The sequence below is a fragment of the Urtica dioica genome, chromosome 9, assembly GCF_054948205.1.
Source record: "Urtica dioica subsp. dioica isolate 48M chromosome 9, U.dioica_male_clone48M_v1_H2, whole genome shotgun sequence".
Lineage (NCBI taxonomy): Eukaryota > Viridiplantae > Streptophyta > Magnoliopsida > Rosales > Urticaceae > Urtica > Urtica dioica.
Window position 1 is genome coordinate 17,508,991 of NC_142764.1, and position 24,217 is coordinate 17,533,207.

The 24,217-nt window shown below is 40.4% G+C and overlaps 1 protein-coding gene and 1 long non-coding RNA gene across 2 annotated transcripts; one reads left to right on the plus strand and one right to left on the minus strand.

Annotated features, from left to right (window-relative positions):
* Nucleotides 1–504: 504 nt before the first annotated feature.
* LOC149385412 (uncharacterized) lies at nt 505–1,635 on the minus strand. The gene is made up of 2 exons (XM_089626329.1): nt 1,293–1,635; nt 505–1,031 (listed from the first exon to the last, which is right to left on the minus strand). Exons 1-2 carry the CDS (start codon nt 1,633–1,635, stop codon nt 505–507), a joined length of 870 nt encoding a protein of 289 aa, XP_089482455.1.
* A 1,492-nt stretch (nt 1,636–3,127) lies between these two features.
* On the plus strand, nt 3,128–3,538 carry LOC149385413 (uncharacterized). Its single transcript, XR_016301150.1, has 2 exons — nt 3,128–3,227; nt 3,306–3,538. It is a non-coding gene; the product is annotated as an uncharacterized LOC149385413 (long non-coding RNA).
* Nucleotides 3,539–24,217: the final 20,679 nt, after the last annotated feature.

The window sequence follows — 24,217 nt, forward strand, 5'->3', positions numbered from 1 at the left end:
TCTCGATTCTCCGAGATTATAATTTCCATCACATTTTTCCAACGTTCAACAATACACAGTGAAACGATCTTATAAAGAACATTGCAAAGGTTAATGGGCCGAAAATCACGTACCCGGTCCGGCTTAGTAATTTGGGGATGAGAGTAATCAGCGTTTCGTTCATCCCATTTACCGGCAGCCCTCGTTGAGAACTCCTAGGCAGGCCGTAGTAACCGCAGGTCCCACCACGTCCTAAAACTTCTGATAAAAGAGAGCCGGTAATCCGTCCGAACCAGGGGCTTTAGTCGGATGCATCCCCAAAACAGCCCGCCGGACCTCATCATTATCAAACGGCTGTAGGAGTTCCTCGTTCATCGTCGGCGTGACTTTTGGAGAAACCCCTTTGACCGCCTCATCAATCATCTCATTTGAAGGAGAAGAAGAAGTAAAGATATCCTCAAAATAAGCAGAGATCAGCCTCTCTACATCTTCGGGAGCCGAAACCCGAATCCCGTCATCATCAACTTAGCCCTTAATTTCGTTCTTCTTCCTTCTCGAAGAAGCTTTGCAATGGAAGAACTTAGTGTTTCTATCTCCACTCTTAAACCACTTGGCCCGACTCCGTGGGTACCACAACTTCTCCTCCTTATCAAGGAGGGAGTCAAGTTGTCTTTCCTCCCTCTTGAAAGCCTTAAGGTTATTGCAACACACTCTATCGCTAGCCTTCCGAAGGACCTCTTTTTGAAGCCGGATCCGAGCCCCCAATTCATTTCTTTTCTTTCCATTCCATCTTCGGAGGCTATCCCCACACCGTCGAATAGAACTCGTGACACCATGGATACCCGCGCCAAACTCTAGTGTCCCCCACGCTTCACGAACTTTAGTCTCGCACTCCACGTCATCGCACCAAGTTTCTTCAAAAAAGAAATGACCCTTACGAGGCCTATCACCACACTTCTTCACGCTATCCGTAGAGAGTAAAAGGGGGCGGTGGTCCGAAGACCAAAAGTCAAGATGGAAGACCTTAGTACGAGAGTAGAGGCCATCCCATTCTGGATTCGCAAGGCATTTATCGAGTCTCCCTTCTATCACACCTGATACCGCCTCTCTTCACCAAGTAAAGGGCTCTCATCGAAGCCCAAGTCGATCAAATCGCAATCCTCCATCATCCCCCAGAAAGCTTCGATGAGGTGCGGCTCTCTACATCGCTCCCCACTTAGCTCCGAGTTCGTAGCCATTTCATTCATATCTCTGCCCACCAAACACGGTCCGAGTAGAGCGCCCGAACACGCCTTATGAGCTCCCACAAAAACCGTCTTTGGTCAGCCCTCGGGTCACCGTAAACACCCATGAATCTCCATGGCCAATCCTCCTGGTCCGTGAAGTGACTCTCCACATGAAATCTAGAAAACGATCCCAAGACAAAACGTATAGAGTCCCCAATAACATCATCAGTCCTCCACTCTTCCCAACACAATCCACAACAAAACAATTCACGAAACCCAACAGCACCCGAACCCTCTCAGCCACGCACTTCCGAACTTTAGTCTCCGATAAAAAGATGAAATCGTTTTTAAGTTCGAGGGTGCGTGACTGGAGACCTTTCTTCGATCGGGGGTTTTCCAACCCCTGGACGTTCCACATAACACCAATCATTGAGCCCGACGGTCCTCATCACTGTGGGGCACCACTTCCATGTCTAGGGGGGCCACGGTCAAATCCATCGGCAAAGACATGACCGCCGCCGGGTTGTGATCCGCTGAGTAGCTTTGAGGACCCTTGGCTGAAGAGGGAGGTGTCAACAGTGCCAAGGAAGCACCCGCTGACACCCCATCTCCTCCCAAATGGTCACCAAGAAGTTTCGCCATTGATACGATCGACTTTTCTGGAGTAGTCTTGGCCACCTTATTTCTGCCCTTTTGACGATGCCCTCTGGAGCCTTTGCGCTTAATCCCGCTCAGACCCCTCGATCTTCTAGTCCCTATGCCCGTTACCGACTTGATAGGAAAGTCCTCGGTCGGACAGCCCTTCGGAGGAGTTTTGATAGGCCACGAAGAACGATCAGTGCTCGGGTCGGGGGGAGCACAAAATCGAACACCTGATCACTTCCCGTCTTCACACCGCCCGCATCATTATGCCCCATCGTCTCCTTCTCGCCATCCCTATTCTTGCACTCATCACACTCTCGCAGCCCTGCCCTGCACCCTTCTCAGTCATCGGAACCGCCCTGGACTTCTCCCACCCCGCTCCAAGCTTTCCCTCGTCGGAGGGGAAAGACGGCGCACGGACGCCATGTTCCTTTCCAGTCTCCACCGCTTCACCCGGGCAGGTATGAGAAGTCTGTGATTGGGCCACTGAAGCCCCACTACTACCCTTCGAAGGAGCCAAGTCTTGTGGTACATCCATATTTTTATGCACTGGGCTTAAGTTGTGCAGACGGGTAAAGGGCTTTCAAAGGAATAGGCCCACTCTGACCCAAGTCCGAAGGCAAAGAGAATAGGCCCATCTTCTCGCTAATAGAGGGGCTTATACCGACCTTCCTTGGAAACTTCTTAGCCGGTTCTGCACCCTTCCCAAGATCATCAGAATCACCATTCTTGGAACTCTCATCCTCCCTAGTGCCCCTCACCTCATCATTGTGAGCGTGATGTTGAAAAGATTCCGAGTTTGTGGGGATCGAATCTTCTCCTCCCTGCCCCTCACTCGCCTGGGAGCGCATGGGCCCCGCACCAGCCGAGGGAGCATTCCGGTTTTCCCTCTCTCCTCCTTGACGAGTTTTAGCTTTTGGCTCTAGCAGTCCCGGAATCCTTCGGTTCAGAGCCTTTAACACGAAATTACATGTTTAAAATTTATTTTGTTGTGAAAATCACTAAAATGTTACATGTATAAAATTTGAAGACCATTTCGATTCGCTCATGAAATTAGTTTAATCATCTACATAACCACATAATTATTGAATGATTATTTACATTAAACTGTCCAAATTTTATTGTTTTTTTTTCCTTAAGAAGATTTCATTCGGTCCACCTAAAATGATGTTCTGGTTTCATCCCTATAGGTACATCCTATGCTCCTAATGGTTCTCGGAGCCATTGGAGCCCAGCTTTCGTACTTGCTTCCCACCGAAACGCCTTTAAATGTGGTTGGATTCTCAACAGGCCGTCTCGACATCACTAACATGCTCAAGGTTGGATTTCCTCTCAAAGTTGCTGGGATAGCTGTCTTCTCAGTTCTGATGCCCACCTTAGGTAACTTAACTCTCTATAGTTATTTTATTTTATATATATTTGTTTTGTGAGCAAAGCTAGTGCATTGGTTTGTTTCAGGAGCTTATGTTTTTGGGGCGAACGAACCGTTTGTCTACTAGACTTGCAAAGGAAGTTATGTAGAACAGAGAAAAACCTCTGTGGTACGTTACCGAAAATGTTTGAATGTTGCATTTTCGGTACATAGCATATATATGTATATAGGTAAATGTTGTCTATATAGTCCTCAATAGAGAGAATTCAAACGAGAGGAAAGTAAAGACGAAGAGTTCAAATTTTGTATTCTTTTTCTATCCATATACTTTCTTCCTTAATTCGGTTTGTATATTCTGTTGTAATATGTCCTATCGGTTTATAGAAAAAATTGGTTTTGCTTGGATTTTATTTAAAAAGTGTTTTATATTTGGATAGCCCATCATTCTTTTAAAAATAGTTAAATTTTCATTTTATTAAAAAAAAAAGTTCAAATCAAAGTAAATGAAATTAATTATTTTAGTTACTTTAATATTTACTTCGGCCTGGTAGACTATTTTCTTAATAAAATAAAATTTTAACTAGACTCTAAAAAGAAATTAGGAGAATGACTAATTGCAACAAATTTTTATTATTCAAAGTTTACTAGGTAGGTGAATTAAATTCATAAAAGATGTCCACTATTTAAGATATATTAGTTATTATGTATTAAATTTTATCACATATAGTATTTTGATTATGTATTTAATATTATTAATAAAAAATAAATGTACTAAAATTACACGAGCTTCAAGTAACAAGCTTAGTTTCAGCTGTTTCGTGTTGATGATTCAGAAGCTCGATGTCTGACAATTGTATTGTCAATATTGAAACTAAGGCCGATGTGGTTGTGTCAACTTCAAAAATGTCCAAAATCCCTCGATGATTGCATTCCTCAATGATTCCCATTCGTCATCTTTGACAAGGTCTTTTATGTAAAAGACTTGCTTCGCTTGAGTCGCGAGTATGTACGGCTCGTCCGTAAATCACTCTTTCACGGTATAAGCACTTGTCGTTCCACAAATTCTATCATTGTGCACTCTTCTGCCGCATCATATTTATCACCATACCCAATGCATTTGAATAATACGACACATAAATTATGTCTATAATTCAGCACGATGACGTCTTCCATTCGACCGTAGAAAACATACTCATCCACGAGCACATATACACCGTTGTTTTGAGTGATTGAGTGAAGAACTTGACGCCGTTAACCACATAACTCGGATACTGATGCGCGATTTGAAAGGGCCCAGCAAACAAAGCGTAGAGCTCTTCAGACACGTCAGAGCCACTAGCTTTCAAATCCGAGCTCTGCAGAAAAATCTGGGTAACTCTGGTCTAAATTCTTCCACGTCGTTCCATCACCAAGTTGTCGCAGAATGCCTTCTTCTCTGACACGCTTTCTATCGTGCCACTGCATCCGAAGTGACGTGTGGCGACATGCATACATCCGCTTCAATCAATCTTTCAGGGGGAAATATCGTAATATCTTTTTCGGTATTTTTTCCCAGGATTCTTTCAGATGATCTTGTTGCAAACTGGGCATATGTCAGCTTTCTCGAGATCTTTTCGGAACAACACACAGTTGCTGATGCAAACATCGATCATCTCGCCCCATGCCAAAGCGCTTTAGCCTCTCTTTTGCCTCGTAGTGCTTTTTCGGGATTCGATTACCAGCTGGATGAGACTTCCTCAAGAGTTGCAAAAGTTCAGTGAACGACTTGCTCGTCCAATGGTTCGTGACTTTGATGTGCATCAACGAAACCAAGAACAACAAAGATAAAATCTCTTTGCATCCAGGGTACAATTTCGCTTCCAACTCCACGAATAGGTCTTCAACTTGCTCCTCTATACGTACCTCGCTCGGGGTCAAATCCACAAAGTCGTCATAATCCTTGTGATCCATGATATCATGGAGAGCATCGTGCAATCCTCTGACTCTTCTCTGGTCAGTTTCGATGACATCTTCTTCTTGGGTAAGGACATGACGCTCACCTGATGATACTATTTAGTGTAGTTTGGGGTAAATCCCTTGTTCATGAAGTGAAACCTTACAACCCCGATTTCCTGCCATCTCGTATTGTTGCAAGACTTGCAAGGACCCTTATATTGGCCATTTTCATTCGGTCGTTCGCTTGCAAGGTGGATAAACTCGTTATCCCCTGTTCTATACTTCAAGCTCAATCGATCGTTCTCAGTAATTCAATCTCTACTTGGATTTGACATTTCACTGAACGAGAAGGGGAAAACGAGAGGGACAAATACAGTTATTAATTAACTTTGAAAGAAAATTATTACTAAAGGACCGAGAGAAAATTTAGCGTACTGTGAAAGAGAGATTGTGAAAGGTATGTTATTTTTGAAGTCTGGTTGTAGAAATTGTGGGCAAAGATACGAAGCGCCTCAAAATCCACCGAAAAACGGTATAACACGGCCAGATTCTTTCTGCTTCAGCGACGCTAACCGGTCATCAACCTTCACCACAACCTGTTTTGTGAAACCATCATTTCAAAAAAGCAGGTTGTGGTGAAGGTTGACCTATCAGCGTCGCTGGTCAAAGAGAATATGGCAGTGTTATACCATTTTTGGTGGATTTTGAGATTAATTAGTTCAAATTTCTACCGAAATTTCGTTAGAATTTTCCCTATAATATAGACAAACCAAAAATCTGCAAATCCGTATAAAAACATATACGTACCATCCAGAACTATCTTATTAATCGACTAAGCCCAAACCGAGCCTCTGTGGCTCGGTCACAACAATTTATCAATTAAAAATCGAAAAATTCAAAAGAAAAATAAAGATATGAACTAAAACTTCAATAAAATTAACCAAACAATTTAACTCAATATATATCCATAAAACTAATTAACAGACGAAAATTAGTAAATTAGCTTAACTAATTAAATCGTTCAATTTCAATTTAATTAATTACAATAATCTAAACTAAACTAAATTAAACATATTATAATTACAATAACCTAAACTAAGCGTGTGAGATTAATGTAATTACCATATTACGATTACAAATTATAAATTCTATTGACTAAACCAACATACATATATAACAATTGGCTTGGTGACAACAATTTAACAATTATAATAAAAACATATTAAAGAGATTAACTACAATTAATTTGAATTTTACAATTTCAATATCTAATTACTACACATTAATTCTAACAACAATTTAATAAGTATTTCATTATTAATTAAACAATTACATAACAAACTAATATACTAAATAAAAATTGTCACTAACCTTCAACGAGTGAGGCAACGATGTCGGGGCCGAGACGACGTTAAGGCTAAGACGTGTCGAGGCTCAACGACTTGCAGCAATCTCGGGCTGAGGAGGAGGAGCAGCGACTGAGCACGGTGGAGCACGACTGAGCATGACGCTGGACAGAGGCTGAGACAGAGAGAGAATGAGAGATAGATCCGGAAAGAGACATTTCGAGAGAGAGTTAGAGAGATGGAGAGAAAGTACTTGAGAGGTGGTCTGAGAGTGGTGGTGCGCACTTGGAGTGAGTGAGAGACGGGTATGTGATAGGCTGAGGAGGAGGAGCAGTGGTCAGAGGTGGTGGCGTGGCTGAGGTGGTGCTCTCTAAGTCGTTCTTTATGGAGCACAGAGTGGCGGAAAACTACTGAGAGGTGGTGGTGCTCGCCCAGTGGTGCTCGCATGATGTTTCTGGCCCGGTGCTGCTTGCCCAGTCGTGGTGGTCATCAGATTTGGGTGGGTTGGAGAAGTGACAGACAGAGCGCAGAGTGGCGGAGAACTATTGAGAGGTGGTGGAGCTCACCCGGTCGTGCTCGCCCGGTGGTTCTAGCCGGCCAGTTGTGGCGGTCGTTGGATTTGGGCGGGTCGGAGAGGTGAGAGGCGGAAAGTGAGAGGTTGTGGTCGGAGAAGAGATGTAGATCGAAGAGATAGAAGTGAGGTGGTGGTGGTGGTGGTGCTCTGAGACACTGAGGTCGGAGAAGAGAGAAAAAATGAAGAAGAATGAAAGAGGCGGATGAGGAAGACGAAGAAGAAGCTGGCTTTAAGTAAAAATAACCTAGAAATTGGATGCGACTTCTCGTATTTTTTCGGACCAAGGGTTGCGACTAGTCGCATCCGAAAGCTAAAAGGAAACGACAAGTCGCATCCAATGATAATTAAAAATAAATAAATTAAAATAATGCCACATCAATAACTGAACGAAAAAGGGGGGAATTAAACCCCGCTTCAAAATTTGAGTTTCAGATGCGACTTGTCGCAACTGAAAATCGCCTCCAATTACTTCACAACCATTGGATGCGACTAGTCACATCCGATGGTCAATATACCACTTAATTGAGCGAAATTTAATGACTTATGGTGACTCTTTTGGATGCAACTAGTCGCATCTAATGATCATTTGGATGCGACAATTCGCATCCAAAAGTCATCCGAAACTAAAAGCCTAATTTTTCCTAGTCTAATTACTCAATATTCTCTCTTTAATTAGTTGCTAGATTGCGGAGAAAATCAGGTCACTAATAATAAAGAAGAGAGTGAATAATGGTGGTTGAATATTCTCATTTTAATCTATCATAAATGGTTTCCTTATATTATGGAAAGAAATAAGGAAACATTAGTACCAAGATATTGATCTGATGTTTGAGAGAGAAAGTAGGAATTATGGTCAAGATCCAATAGATCATAGACCATATATAAAAGGAATGAATAAAGGAATTAAGGAAACATTATTATTTCCAAAGATATCTTTTTCCTACCACTATAAATAGGAGCGTGGGAGAGCACCAAAAATAACTTCAAGAAGAAGCAATTTCCACCTCCCTCTCTCTATCTCTCTCTCTGTGAGGATCGAAATTTTCCTCTCGCTCCCTCTCCTCTCGAACTTGTGAGATAACGAGTATGCCTACACTTTATTCTTATTCTTCCGGAGATTATGGCTTGGAAGACTACGGTGTCATCCTTTGAGATCCGAACGACGAAGATCATATTATCATTGTCAGAGCTTCAGAAACAAGAAAGGAGATTCAGATTCAGAAAGCTTAAAGACCGAGATTTGGAGCTAAAATTGGATCTTGAAGACTCGGGTAAAGAATCAGTAGTAGAAATTACACAACTGAAGAAGGAGATTTTTTATAGTCAAAAGGAAATAATTGAAACTCTTCTTACTGAGAAGATGAATTTATTAGATGTCAATACTTGGTTGAAGAAGCCGGCTGCTAAACTCTCTTGTGATCATGAATCTAGGACTAAATTTGTTCACATGTTGAATTTGGGTACTACAAATCTTAATGAGATCCTGAAAATTGGCCAACCTTCATCCAGTCATAAAGGCTGGAGATTTGTTTCCTCCTTTTCCAAGGCCTCTTAACAAGCTATGTTTATCTCCCCTAAGAAGCCTGAAAGTCACATGTCTTCGAAGATGTCTTTCCCATTTGCTCCAACAACTCAAGTTCCTGAAAACAAGCGTGTGTTCAGAGATCCAAGTGGAGGTGCCATTACACTAGGAGAAAAACTGCCTTTAGAAGCGCCAAAAGTACCTTTTAAAGACAAAAAAGTCACTTTTAAAAGTCAATTAGAAGTGACAAAATCGCTTCTAAAGCTTCGCTTTTAAAATTCCATCGCTTCTAAATATCGCTTCAACAAGTTAGAAACGACTCTAAAGCTTCAATAGTGTCACGGTAACTTTTCCCGCTGTTTTGGAGACGCTTTAAAAATCAACTTTAGAAGTCGCTTTATCTCAGAGCGACGTATATACGGTTTCAAACATTCATCAGGCCTCAGTTGTAAACGGCACTTGATTATAGAGCGATGTAACTTCCAATTCTTCTTAAACAAAAAAAAAAAAATAACACGAAATATAGCCTTAAAATAATGCTATAGTAGTAATAATAATAACTGTAATAATTACATAATGCTAAAAATGAGCATGGACATTAAAATATGAACATAGAGTCAATGCTTAATTTTGTCTATTAAAACATAAATATTGTCCCCGTGGATGTAGCTGAAGAACAAGAATACATATAATCCATCAATAAATACTACACTCGTGGCGGAGTTGGATTATTGATCATGCTCTCCAACATGTTTGTCTTCACGATCACGGGTACCTGTTAATTGAAAGATTTTTCTTTTAATCCAACCGACCTTGTCAATAATGCGTTAACATGTGGCCGGACTTATATAATCCAACAGGTTACTCTATATTCGCATACTAATAATAATTATGTTGAAAACTTATAAATCTATTCCTTCATGACTATGCCCATAATTTTAAAATCAAACAAAAAGACAAAAACAAACCTTGATTAAGGCATTTCAACAAACAGTGAAAAACATTTGCAGAAGAGAGCAATTAAAGAGAATATAATTCAGTCTGATAAGTTCATACTTCGACTGAATTTTATTTAGTCTGCTAAGTTCATACTTTGACTGAATTTCTCCAAAGACTTCAAATAAACTAAAATCCTTAAACACATCAAGAATGTAAATAAAAACGATATAGAATGTGAATACTTACAAAAGACAAGTCGCCCCTGCATCAGCCTTAGGCTCCAAATCTGAAGAAAAAAAGACAGCGAAAACCATCACCACAATCTGCAATTGCTTCACAATTTCTACATTATTTACCTAAAAACAGAAAATGGGAAGCACTGTTTATCCTGCAATTTATCAACCACTAAATTCAACTACTCCATCGTCTCTAAGTATCCATTGTGAAAGCTTGCGCCTTCTATTTTCTTAGCAAACAAATGAAACCAGGACCATAATCTGCAATCACTTCAGGAATTCTACATTACTTTGCCTAAAAAAGAAAAAACAAATGTGAAACACCTATATTTATCTTGCAATCTCTCCGCCACTAAATTTAAATACTGAATCGGCTTTTTATTAAGTATCCTAGAAATAATTTTCAGCAAACAAACAGAAAACAAGTAACCTCTAAGAAATCTGCAAAAATTGTTGTTGCTAAACCTGTAATAAATCATGAGCCTTTTTAGATGTAAATATAAAAATATCAAAGAAACAGTCCGATTACCTACCAAAAAAAAAAAAAAAAAATCTACTCATATCATTTCAAACTCGTATTCGGAAGAAATTTGGAAAGATGAAGGAAATTCACACAAACCTACAATTTAAGTTTCAATTCTGACTCTAAAACTCAAAATCGAGCGAAATAATTTCAGAAATGAACAAAACTATGTGTTCGGAAAAAATACCTAATATCCTCATGAACCACGGCAGCTCCGCCACAAAAAGAATTCCCTTATGATAGTTTTGTGAAAAAGACTAAGAGAAGAGAGAATCAATGGAATGAATGAAGACTGTTTGGGAACGATGAAATCTTCATTGATTGATACAGTGTTAACTAACTGTATTTATACAAGTCTGAAACATTTAACTAACTCTAATCCTATATTACAAGACTGCCACTAATCTTCTAACAGACTAAACAGCTCTAACTAATCAACAAACTCAGTAGCTATTAAAACTTTCTTGGCACGTTTTGACTTTGCTGAGCTGGCTCGTGGACTCGCCACCTCATCACTAGCCTAATACCCTCCCTCAAGCTTATGGTGTTTTGAGACCAATAACCTTAAGCTTGGAACGGAGAACTTCAAAGTTGGAGCTGGACAATGGCTTCGTAAGAATATCAGCAACTTGGTCAATTGAAGGCACATGTTGAACTTTGAGCTGCTGAGCTTGAATCTTTTCTCGAATGAAGTATGAATCCATCTCTATGTGCTTGGTTTGAGCATGTAGGACAGAATTTGCTGCAAGATGAATTGTGCTCAGGTAATCACACCATAATGTCGGAATTTTTGGGCTCGTGATCTTTAGTTCCGATAATAGATTTTGAGTCCAAATAACCTCTGACACAAGGGATGCCAAACTTCTGTATTCTGCCTCTGTGGACGACCTGGAGACTGTACTTTGTTTCTTAGACTGCCAGGAGGTTGGATTTGAGCCAAGAAACAGACAAAAACCTGTTGTGGATCGGCGATCAAGAGCATCAAATCCCCAATCAGCATCGCTAAAGCCCTTGAGGGTCATTGCAGCACTCCCATTGTCTCGTGTAAAATCCAATCCATAGTCAACAGTCCCACTCAAGTAGCGAAGTATACGCTTTACAGCCTTCCAATGGTCTTCAAGAGGCTCGTGCATAAATTGACAGACCTTACTTACACTGTAAGCAAGCTCTGGTCTTGTCATGGTGATATACTGAAGAGCACCGACGATGCTTCTGTACAGCTGTGGGTCGGTGACTGGTGAGCTCCCATAGTTCAGGAACTTGTGGCCAGAAGTCAATGGAACTCTTGTTGACTTTGCCTGATGCATGTTGGCTCGGCATATGAGATCCTTGATGTACTTGGATTGATTGACAAATAGCCATGTAGAAGTCTTCTTTACTTCCAAGCCCAAAAAGTAGCTAAGTTCACCAAGATCCTTCAGCGAGAACTGGGAGTCAAGTCTCTGAATTAGCTGTTTGACAGCAGTCTCATCATTGCCCGTAATGAGAATATCATCTACATAAACTAGGATGAACATAGTTAATGTAGGGGTATGAAGCGTGAACATGGAGTTATCCGATCTCGATGGTGTGAAGCCCTGACTAACTAAGACATCATTGAGCTTCTCAAACCATGCTCTCGGAGCTTGTTTGAGACCGTAGAGTGACTTGATCAACCGACACACTGCTTGTGGCCTTTGTTTGTCCTCAAAACCAAAATGCTGCTTCATATACACCTCTTCCTTAAGATCTCCATTAAGGAATGCGTTGTTTACATCAACCTGGTGAATGATCCAGTTTCTTTGAACATCCACGGAGATAATCACTCTGATTGTGACCGGTTTAGCAACATGATTGAAAGTCTCTGAGTAATCAAATCCAGCAACCTGATTGTAGCCTTGAGCAACTAACCTTGCTTTATGTCGCACAACCGTGCCATCCGGATTTTCTTTCAACTTGAAGATCCACTTGCATCCGATTGCTTTCCTGTCACTCGGTAGATCGACTAGCTTCCATGTATTGTTTCTCATAAGGGCCTCAATTTCCTGAACCATCCCATTCTTCCAGTCCGGGAGTTGAATTGCTTCTTTCGCTGTAGCCGGTTCTCTAACAGTTGATAGAGTTTTAGGCTTGAAAATTCCATTCTTGGACCTGGTGATCATCTGATGGACTGAGGTTGCCGAGTCACCAGTCTGTACAACAACGAGATCCCGTGGATTATCTACATGTTCTACAGACACAGGGTTAACAACATTCAAACTTTGACTAGATGTTACACTTTCCATCGGTGCAAAGAGAATGATTTGTGACTGGGTGATAGGGAGGTTGTGAGGACTGTGGCTGAGACTGGAACTACTGAACTGTGGTATGTTGTCATGGACTTGAATTTGTGACTGGACTATGGATGGAATGACACACAAAGGAACTGTGGACTCTTTTGATACAAGGTCAGGACATACACATTTTGACACAGATTTTGAATAGGGAAAGCTATGTTCATCGAAAATTACATTCCTAGCAATGTAGACACGGCCAATGCTTGATAGGCATTTAAAACCTTTGTGACTTAGTCTATAGCCAAGGAATGTACACGGTGTGGTCTTGTATTTGAACTTGTTTTTGTTGTAAGGTCTGAGGTCCGGATAACACAGGCAGCTAAACGTCGTAAGATTATCATAATCAGGGTCTTTGTGGAACATGACATTTAATGGGGTTTTATTGTTGAGAATTGGTGTGGGAAGTCTGTTTATGATATAGGCTGCAGATCGGATTGCTTCATCCCAGAATTTGAATGAAAGTGATGCTTGAAAGAGAAGGGTTAGAGCTGTTTCTACTAGGTGTCTATGCTTTCTCTAGGCTAGGCCATTTTGTTCATGGACATGTGGACAAGATAATCTGTGTTGGATTCCTAGCTCGAGTAGAAGAGAAGTGAAAGCTCTATACTCACCTCCCCAATTGCTTTGGATGGCTAAAATCTGTGTGCCTAACTGTAATTCCACCTGGGATTTGAACTGTTTGAAGGCTTGTAAGGCATAAGATTTGGCTCGGAGTAGATAAACCCATGTATATCTGGAAAAGTTGTCAGTAAAGTGTATGTAATTTTTGTAGCCATTTGTGGAAAGAGTGTGACACGGTCCCCAAAGGTCAGTGTGGATGAGTAGGGTTTGGAGTATTTTGTAATGGAGTTTGAAAAAGGTAGTTTATGTAATTTTCCATGGCAACAAGCACTGCAAACCGAATCAGAAGTTTTATTCATGACTTTGGAATTACATGATTGCAAAACAGACTTGATTACATGATCAGAAGAATGGCCAAGTCTGTTATGCCATGTTTGAAATTTGGGAATAACTACATTGCAAACTGGACTACTAGACAAAGAATTTGTAAACTTAGAACTACACACATTGACAGATTTGGGAAGCTCTTTTCTCTGACTGGTTTGACTCTTTTTCATCTGTGACTGGTGTGTGGCTCTTTGACATGAATTGGACTGTTGTAGGTTGATTTGGGAATTGTCAAAGACGTATAGTCCTTCCTTTAGTTGGCCTTTCATGAGGACTGATTCACTGACAATATCCTTAACGAAACAAACATCAGGTCTAAATTCGAAATAAACAGCATTGTCTTTGGAAAATTTTGACACAAACATGAGATTCTTGGTTATTTTTGGAACATGTAGGAGTTGTTTTAGACACAGAATTTTGTTTTGCACAAATGGAGAATGAAAACATGTATAGCCAATGTTACGAATATTAATACCATTACCATCTCCCATGTGTACTTGATCTGTGCCCTAGAACTCTGTTTTGGATGCAAGATTCCCAAGATCCGACGTGATGTGATTTGTGGCACCGGAATCTGGATACCACTCGTTGTTGTCCGAGGTCAGCCACGCCTGATCTTTGTTTGTTGCAGCCATAGCATATGCATCGTGATCTTGCGAAATTCTGCACCCTGATAACTCAGATCAATGTTGGCACAACTGTTGTATTGACTCGTAACAGGTTGGCCTTGATTAAAGTGAACTACGTTTCCTTGGATCGGGTTTGGTAATTGCAGTTGACTCGGCCCAGAGAAGGAATGGTCAAATCTGTAGTAACATTGTGTTGCTACATGACCCATTTTCCCACAGACTTGGCATTGGACTCGGTTGTTTTGTCAAACTCCTCGTCCTGTTCCTCGTTGTGGAGTTGAATGGCCTCTGTTTGCTTGATTTCCTCTCCTAGCATTGTTGTCGTAGAACTGACTCGGGTTTGATTGTCGTTGATAGCCATTGAAATTCGCCGAGGATGAGTTGTTGTAGTGGTTTGACCGTCGATGATGTGGATTGGAACTGACAAGGTTTGCCGATGCCGAAAGTCCAAGAAGTTCGTTGTAGCTGTTCTTCCTCTCCAGCATAACTTCATGATTTAGGAGAAGAGACTCGAGATCTGACACGGAATTGTTGGAATCGATCTAGGGTTTAAGAAAAAGTTTAACGCTTCGTTAAGCGGCGGAATTTTAAAAATTTTCTTTTTAAGTAAAACTAGTTTTTACTAACCTAGACAAGAGCATGTACATGTAAATAAAAACTAATATGAGCTATTAAAGTTACTAACCTTTCTTGAAGCTTGAACCTTGTAGAAGCTTTTGGAAAGTTGCAACGCTCGTCTCCCCTCGCAGCACGTCTCTCTTTCTTTCCTCGGCACCTCGAGCAACCACGAAAGTTTCTATCACTAAATCACTCGAAAAGAAGGAATCAGTGAGTGGGCACTTTTAAACACTACGACTTGAGAACGAGTCTCGAAGTCGCAGAGCTAAAGACTAGGTCGAGTGAGGACCTAGGTGCCAAGACAAGAGAAAACCGAAAATAAACTAGAGAGAGAGAGAAGAGGACTTCGGCCAAGTTCTAGAGAGAGAGTCTCTCAAATCTCTTAAACTTGGATGAATGAATTGTGAGGAAATGAGGCTCCTATTTATAGGAGAGGTCTCACCTTCAATAAGGTAGTTTCCTCTTCTATAGAATATCACATATTCATGAGCAAAATAACCCTTATTTCCCATTCCTCTTAGGCGCCCAAGGCAGCCTTCTAGAAGGCTAGGATTTGTTTCCTTTTTTGTTCCTTGGCTTGCCTTTTACTCTTATGGCCGAAATTCTATATGCATCCTTATGCAATTTGTTTCCTCTTTTTCTTTTGGCAAGTATCTAAATACATTTATGCACAAAATAAATTCTCTCTCTTTGGGTATTTGGGCGCCTATGACTTCTAGAAAGTCTTCTAGATTTTTCTTCATTTGTTCATAACAACATAAGAAAAGCCCATTAAGAATTTTCCATAAAATTCTCATGAAATGAAATTAATTCACGAGGCCCAATGATCAAGTCATGGCCGAGTGAAACACGTCATAAAATGACCTTGTCAAAAAATTTATTGACATTCATTTCATCGTTTGTCTCAAAAGACAAAAATACCCTTTTCACTATTTTCGTTCTTGTTTTGACTTAGGTTCCAGTTTAACTATTCCTATCGATGTGATTCGTGACAGTGACCTCATGGACCCAAATGAACAAAGCTTTAGCTAAACACTTGGACTCAAAAGTTCACAAACCTTTTCCAAGTTTAGCTTAATGCCAACTGACTCCACTAAAGAGCTGACACTGAAAATCTCTCGGTTCAAATGAATTTATTTTCTACTCAAGAATTCGACCTAATTATGATGAGCGGATCCACTGAATATTATCTATGTTTACCCTTCATGAATGTCATCAGCTAGTCGGGATTTACTAAATTACCATTTTACCCTTCTAGCTGTTATTTCCTCAACTCCTTTGTCGCTTGTGAATAAGTTAGAAACAATGTATTGACGAGGAGCTAACAAGTCACATTGTTTCATCCAAAAGAGTCAGGACTCAATTTGGACACTGGCCAGTTCATTTATTCACACTCCAAGGAACAAAGCATGAGGTGACATACATTGCATTTCAGCAATCTTGTACATGAATTCCATATCTATGAGAACTTCACAAAGTTACTCATGACATACTCACAACTTAGTATTTCACCAATCGGCCCTGTTCGGAATGACATAGTGAGTCCGAACTCTGACTTTCTCAAATGAGAATACTAAGGTGTGAAATGGCATGTCTCATTTCAGGATTAAGGTAAGCATGATGCAATTCATACATAGTGACTTCGAGACATAAGAGGTTAAATGGTTTGTTCTTATATTGTCTCTAGAAGTGCACTGGTCAATTCAGTACCTTCGGAAGATACCTAGAAGAACTATAGAGTCTCCAACTCTCAATGCCTCATAACCAGACATCATAGATTCTTCTAACAATCATACTGAGGTCAATAGTCCTTTGACCCTAAGATTGCGAATATATCGTTTTAAGCAAACTACGAAGAGTTTGTTCATGCAAATCTACATTTGTCTCTTCGTAAGTTGTTAAGTTTGTTTATGGACTAAAAGACTATGGTTTTATCATAAAGCTTCAGACAAGGAAGATTGAATGAACGTTTCAACTTTATTAATGAATGAATAGGCAATTACAAGCAAGAGTCTTCATGAGACTTTATTACATCAAATGTTCAAAATAAAGACTACAACTCTTCTTGTGGGCACCATTGACAACAAACTCCCACTTGACTCAAAGAAGGTGTGTGTAGTCCTTCATGCCTAATCCCTCACGATGTTGGTCGAAGACCTTGTTCGCTAGGGCCTTGGTGAATGGATCTGCTAGGTTGTCCACCGTTGAGATCTTCTTCACTTCCACGTCTCCGCGCTGCACGATCTCTCGAATCAAATGGTATTTCCTCTCAATATGCTTAGAGCGCTTATGGCTTCTAGGTTCCTTTGAGTTAGCGACAGCCCCACTATTATCACAATAAAGGGTCATGGGCTCGTCGACGTTTGGAACAACTTCCAAATACTTAAGGAATTTTCTAAGCCATACAGCCTCTTTGGATGCTTCACAAGCAGCCACATATTCTGCTTCCATTGTGGAGTCAGCAATGCAAGATTGCTTAATACTTCTCCACACAACAGCTCCACCATTAAGGATGAACACAGATCCCAAAGTGGATTTCCTGGAATCCTTATCCGCTTGAAAATCGGAGTCGGTATATCCCGTCATAGTCAGGTCAGTACCTGAGTATGTAAGCATCAAGTTCCTAGTTCTTCGAAGATACTTAAGAACATGCTTAACAGCAATCCAGTGCTCGGGTCCAGGGTTGGATTGGAAACGACTAACTACGCCAACGGCGAAACATATATCAGGTCGGGTGCAAAGCATAGCATACATGAGGCTTCCTACGGCAGAGGCGTAAGGAATTTTCCTCATGTCTTCAATCTCTTGTGCAGTCTTGGGAGACTGGTCCTTAGAGAGTGAAACTCCATGCCTAAAGGGTGTTTGACCCCTCTTGCAGTCTTGCATCGAGAAGCGATCCATCACCTTATCAATATAAGATGCTTGAGAGAGCGACAGGGTCCGGTTTTTCCTATCTCGAAAGATTTGGATTCCCAGAATGTATGCAGCTTCTCCTAGATCCTTCATATCGAATTGCTTTGCCAGCCAGACCTTAACCTCAGATAACTTACCCACGTCATTACCAATGAGTAGTATATCATCGACATATAGTACCAGAAACACAACTTTGCCTTCGTGTATTAACTTGTAAACACAAGGCTCATCTATTGACTGTTCAAAGCCGAAGCTCTTTACAGTTTCATCGAATCTAATATTCCATGACCTAGATGCTTGCTTTAGTCCATAAATGGATTTAAGCAACTCACAAACCTTGGTCTCTTGACCTTTATCCACGAAACCGTCTGGTTGAGCCATGTAAATGCGCTCGTCAAGATTGCCATTCAGAAAGGCTGTCTTGACATCCATTTGCCAGATCTCATAGTCGAGAGCTGCATCTATGGATAGGAGTATGCGGATGGATTTAAGCATCGCGACTGGCGAGAAGGTTTCTTCATAGTCAACCCCTTCTTGTTGGGTATAACCCTTTGCCACAAGTCGTGCTTTGAACGTCTCGACGTTCCCATCAGGACCCCTTTTCTTCTTGTATATCCACTTACACCCTACGGGTTTAATCCCTTCAGGAAGGTCTACAAGTTTCCAGACTTTGTTGACATACATCGAGTGCATTTCAACTTTCATGGCGTTAAGCCAAAGGTTTGATTCAGAACAAGCCATCGCTTGGCTATAGGAAACAGGGTCATCCATGTCGGAGACGGCTACAAGAGAGTCTCCATAAGACATGTACCTGTCATGCTTTTGAGTAGCCCTCCCACTACGTCTAAGTACTACTTGACGAGATTCTGATGAGTTAGGTTGTGTTTCAGTTGGGGTAAGAACAGTTCTTACAGATGAGGTAGAAGCTTCCTCACCCAACTTTTCTTCAAGCACAATTTTGCTTCTAGGTTTCGCATCCTTCATAAAGTCCTCCTCAAGGAAACGAGCATTCGTGCTAACGAAAGTCTTATCGTCCTCGGGACTATAGAAAGTAAAACCTTTGGTTTCCTTCGGATATCCTACAAACAGGCACAATTCTGACCTACTAGCCAACTTGCTAGTCTTTTGCCTCAGCACATGTGCAGGGCAACCCCAAATTCGGATGCGGCCAAGATTCACTTTACGGCCAGTCCATCGTTCATAAGGAGTACCAGGAACCGTCTTGGACGGAACTTGGTTCAGAATGTAGGCGGCTGTTTCGAGGGCATATCCCCAAAAGGAAAGCGGGAGTGATGAGTAACTCATCATTGATCTAACCATCTTCATAAGAGTTCGGTTTCTTCTCTCTGACACTCCGTTTTGTTGAGGTGTGCCAGGCGCGGTAAGCTGAGAAGCGATACCTTCTTCTTTAAGAAAGTCATCGAACTCTCCAGACATATACTCACCACCTCGATCAGATCGAAGGGTTTTGATCACTTTGCCAGTTTGCTTTTCCACTAAAGCCCTAAAGACCTTAAATACGTTAAAGGTCTCGGATTTGTGTTTAAGCAAATAGACAAACCCATATCTTGAGTAATCATCAGTGAAGGTAACGAAGTATTCGTATCCTCCACGTGCCTGTTGGTTGAGCGGACCACATACATCAGAATGTATTAGTTCCAGCAACTCAGTGGCTCTTCGACCCTTATCGGAGAAAGGGCGCTTAGTCATTTTTCCTTCTATGCAGGATTCACAAGTAGGTAGTGAACCTATTGCAGAGGCTTGGAGTGGACCATCCCTCACAAGTCTCTTAATCCTATCTAGACTGATATGACCAAGTCTTAAGTGCCAGAGGTATGTTGATTTTGTTAGATCGGAGGATTCAGAAAGTTTGTTCCTCTTTGACTCTCTAATAAGATCGTTATCTATTTCGGTGTCTAAAAGAGAAGGTTGAGTGGGATAGATGTAAAAAAGACCATTCTTCATACATGCATCAGTGACGAAAGAATTAGAAAAAGAAATACGAATTCCATTCTTTATAAACTTTAAATAATAATCTTGCTCGAAAAGTTGAGCAACAGATACTAGGTTTTTCCCAAAGGAAGGAACATAATAAACATGATTCAAATTTAAAGTTCGATCTTCAAAAGATAGCGTCACGGATCCCACAGCCTTCGCAGACACCACGCTCTCATCACCCCACTTGAAGCAGAAGTCGCCATCCTCTAAGCTTTTGCTTTTCCTAAAACCAGTCAAGGAGCAGCAAATATGGTTAGTAGCAGCGGAGTCAATAATCCACGATGATACATTATCAGCTACTAAACAGGCTTCAGTAACAAGTACAATACCTTTAGCTTTGGTTTTGAGGTAGGCGGGACAGTTCCTACGCCAGTGACCAGGCTCATTGCAGTGGTGGCACTTGTCTTTAGACTTGTCCACCTTTGGAGCCTTTGGCGCCTTCTTCTTCGTTTGAACCTTAGGTTGGTTCTTCTTCTCGGCATTGCGAGGTCTCTTCTTAGATCCAGAGGTGGAGGCAGTAGCATGTACTTCTCCTTGAGCCCTCTTTTTCTTAGTGAGTGCCTCAGCGGTTTGAAGTTCCTTCATGAGCTCGGTAACAGTGTACTCCAGCTTGTTCATGGAATAGTTCAACTTGAAGGTATCAAAGGTTTCGGGGAGAGTTTCCAAGATCATATCTATTTTAGTCTCCCCATCAATCTCAGATCCAAGAATCTCCATCTCGTTGAGATAGCTAATGATCAGCATCATATGATCTCTAACGGGAGTTCCAGCCTTCATACGACAGTTCATGAATTGTCGGACCGCTTGTTGCCTAGCTTGACGTCCTTGCCCTCCAAACATCTCATGGAGATTGTAGAGCATATCGGTGGCAGTTTCATAATCACGATGTTGTTGTTGCAACACATTGTTCATCGATGCCAAAATGTAGCATCTTGCAATCTCATCGGATCGAAGCCAGGCTGCCAGGACGTCTTTCTCCTCTTGCGTCGAATCATCATTCGTTTGAGGACAGGGGGTGGTGAGAACCCATTTGTGCTTGTCGACAGTAAGGACTATGTCGAGTTTACGTTTCCAGTCGACGTAATTGTCGCCTTCGAGTTTATTTGAGGAAAGAATTGTTGAGAGAGGGTTGAGAGACATATTGCCTATAACAGTTGAAACAAGTTTATGATTAGTCTTTGGTTTAGGATTTAAGTTTTATTAAGACTTTTTATAAAATCCAAAGGTGTTATAAACTAAACGATAATTTACTCCCTCAAGAGAAGGCCGCAAAAAATCTCCATTTATAAGTAAATGACACATCATTAATGCTAAGCCAAGATGTCAGTACATCATTTTGACTAGCCACCTTGTAAATTGGTTTGATCACTCATATCCTTTCGCAGAGCCTTAAGGAAGGATACTAGGGATTGAGCCTAAGTGTGCAACCAACCACTTAGTCCAAAAGATCAGCTTTGAAAAACAATCCCCCAAGGGGAGGCCTTGCCATCATTGCATCACTCTCGGACGTAGCTCATTGAGCAATGATCGAAGCAATAACGCCTTGGAGTACTCACATTTAAGTGAGGGTCGCAAGAGCGGCTCTTAGTCCCACGTTATTGCATCTTTCACTAGTGTTGGGGATCGCGGGTTACAAACAACGAATATAACCCTCCCACTTAGTTTTTGGAGTTGGTTCATCGACTCTTATAAGTTCGGAAACAGATTTCCTAGTTAGAGAGCGACAGAGCGGACAACTAGAAGAGAATCCTAGATCGACATGTTCAGAGCAGTATTAGTGCATAAAGGCACAAGGGACATACTCGATCTTTTCCTATTTTCTATTTCGGGAAAGTGCGTGAGGGAAGTGTGAACTTCAACTCACTCGAACACTTGAAAGTTTGAGATTACACATCTTTTTATTTTTCGGCTTGTCTACAAGGAGACCTCCCACTCAAATTTTCAAGAGCATATAGATTTTGAACATATGTGATATAGATATAGTTTTGAAAACATTTTGAAAACTTATTTGATTTGGATGACAAAATATTTTCAAGTTTGAAAGTGAAAACGGTTTTTCAAAATTCAAACTAGTTTTGTAAAAAATTCAATTTCAATTAATCTTTCAAAAATCAAAACTTTTAATCTTTACACATCATGTTTATAATCATATGAAAAACATTTTTGCTCAAGAAAATTTTCTCATTAGAGTTCTATAACTCATGGTAGTGGGGTTTGAAAATCCGGATTTCTAAAAAACTGGAGTTTCAGACAGCCGCGCACCTCGGAGTAAAATCGCCATATCTGGCTGCTCCGATGTCCTTTTCAGCCGAAACCGGTGGAATTGGATAGAGGACAGACAGAGCTTTAATTTGATTCAAGAATCATTAAATTTAGATTTCTGAGCAGAGAGTTATGCCGCTTTTAATGCGGGTTTACATTCCAGCTCGAAGAAAAAGAAATAAATTAAAGCTTCGTCCTTTTAGGTGCGAAAAAGAATCGAGTGTCACGGAACGTTTTATGAAGGTTATTAAAGCTTTTATTTGTGTTTTATTAGCAAGGTAATAACATAGAATAAAAGAAATAACAACAAGCATAAAACGATTCAAGTAAAAATAAGAAACTAGCAAGGTAACAAAACTAGTCACAAAATTTTACTCGAAAATTCTCAAACCTTTAAAACACGTTTTTCAATATAAAAAATTAAAAACTTTTAGAACTGATTCTAATGTGTTTTAACATCATCCCAAACTCATAGAAAATCAACATGGTTTTTAATTTAAAGGCATGAGCAATAAATTAAAAAAAATCTAAGATTACAATTCTAACTTGTCACAAAATTAGTAAACTTTCGAAAACGATTTTCAAGCTCATAATTTAAAAAACATGCACATGCATTCCTTTGACCATAGCTCTGATACCATTTGTTGGAATCGATCTAGGGTTTAAGAAAAAGTTTAACGCTTCGTTAAGCGGCGGAATTTTAAAAATTTTCTTTTTAAGTAAAACTAGTTTTTACTAACCTAGACAAGAGCATGTACATGTAAATAAAAACTAATATGAGCTATTAAAGTTACTAACCTTTCTTGAAGCTTGAACCTTGTAGAAGCTTTTGGAAAGTTGCAACGCTCGTCTCCCCTCGCAGCACGTCTCTCTTTCTTTCCTCGGCACCTCGAGCAACCACGAAAGTTTCTATCACTAAATCACTCGAAAAGAAGGAATCAGTGAGTGGACACTTTTAAACACTACGACTTGAGAACGAGTCTCGAAGTCGCAGAGCTAAAGACTAGGTCGAGTGAGGACCTAGGTGCCAAGACAAGAGAAAACCGAAAATAAACTAGAGAGAGAGAGAAGAGGACTTCGGCCAAGTTCTAGAGAGAGAGTCTCTCAAATCTCTTAAACTTGGATGAATGAATTGTGAGGAAATGAGGCTCCTATTTATAGGAGAGGTCTCACCTTCAATAAGGTAGTTTCCTCTTCTATAGAATATCACATATTCATGAGCAAAATAACCCTTATTTCCCATTCCTCTTAGGCGCCCAAGGCAGCCTTCTAGAAGGCTAGGATTTGTTTCCTTTTTTGTTCCTTGGCTTGCCTTTTACTCTTATGGCCGAAATTCTATATGCATCCTTATGCAATTTGTTTCCTCTTTTTCTTTTGGCAAGTATCTAAATACATTTATGCACAAAATAAATTCTCTCTCTTTGGGTATTTGGGCGCCTATGACTTCTAGAAAGTCTTCTAGATTTTTCTTCATTTGTTCATAACAACATAAGAAAAGCCCATTAAGAATTTTCCATAAAATTCTCATGAAATGAAATTAATTCACGAGGCCCAATGATCAAGTCATGGCCGAGTGAAACACGTCATAAAATGACCTTGTCAAAAAATTTATTGACATTCATTTCATCGTTTGTCTCAAAAGACAAAAATACCCTTTTCACTATTTTCGTTCTTGTTTTGACTTAGGTTCCAGTTTAACTATTCCTATCGATGTGATTCGTGACAGTGACCTCATGGACCCAAATGAACAAAGCTTTAGCTAAACACTTGGACTCAAAAGTTCACAAACCTTTTCCAAGTTTAGCTTAATGCCAACTGACTCCACTAAAGAGCTGACACTGAAAATCTCTCGGTTCAAATGAATTTATTTTCTACTCAAGAATTCGACCTAATTATGATGAGCGGATCCACTGAATATTATCTATGTTTACCCTTCATGAATGTCATCAGCTAGTCGGGATTTACTAAATTACCATTTTACCCTTCTAGCTGTTATTTCCTCAACTCCTTTGTCGCTTGTGAATAAGTTAGAAACAATGTATTGACGAGGAGCTAACAAGTCACATTGTTTCATCCAAAAGAGTCAGGACTCAATTTGGACACTGGCCAGTTCATTTATTCACACTCCAAGGAACAAAGCATGAGGTGACATACATTGCATTTCAGCAATCTTGTACATGAATTCCATATCTATGAGAACTTCACAAAGTTACTCATGACATACTCACAACTTAGTATTT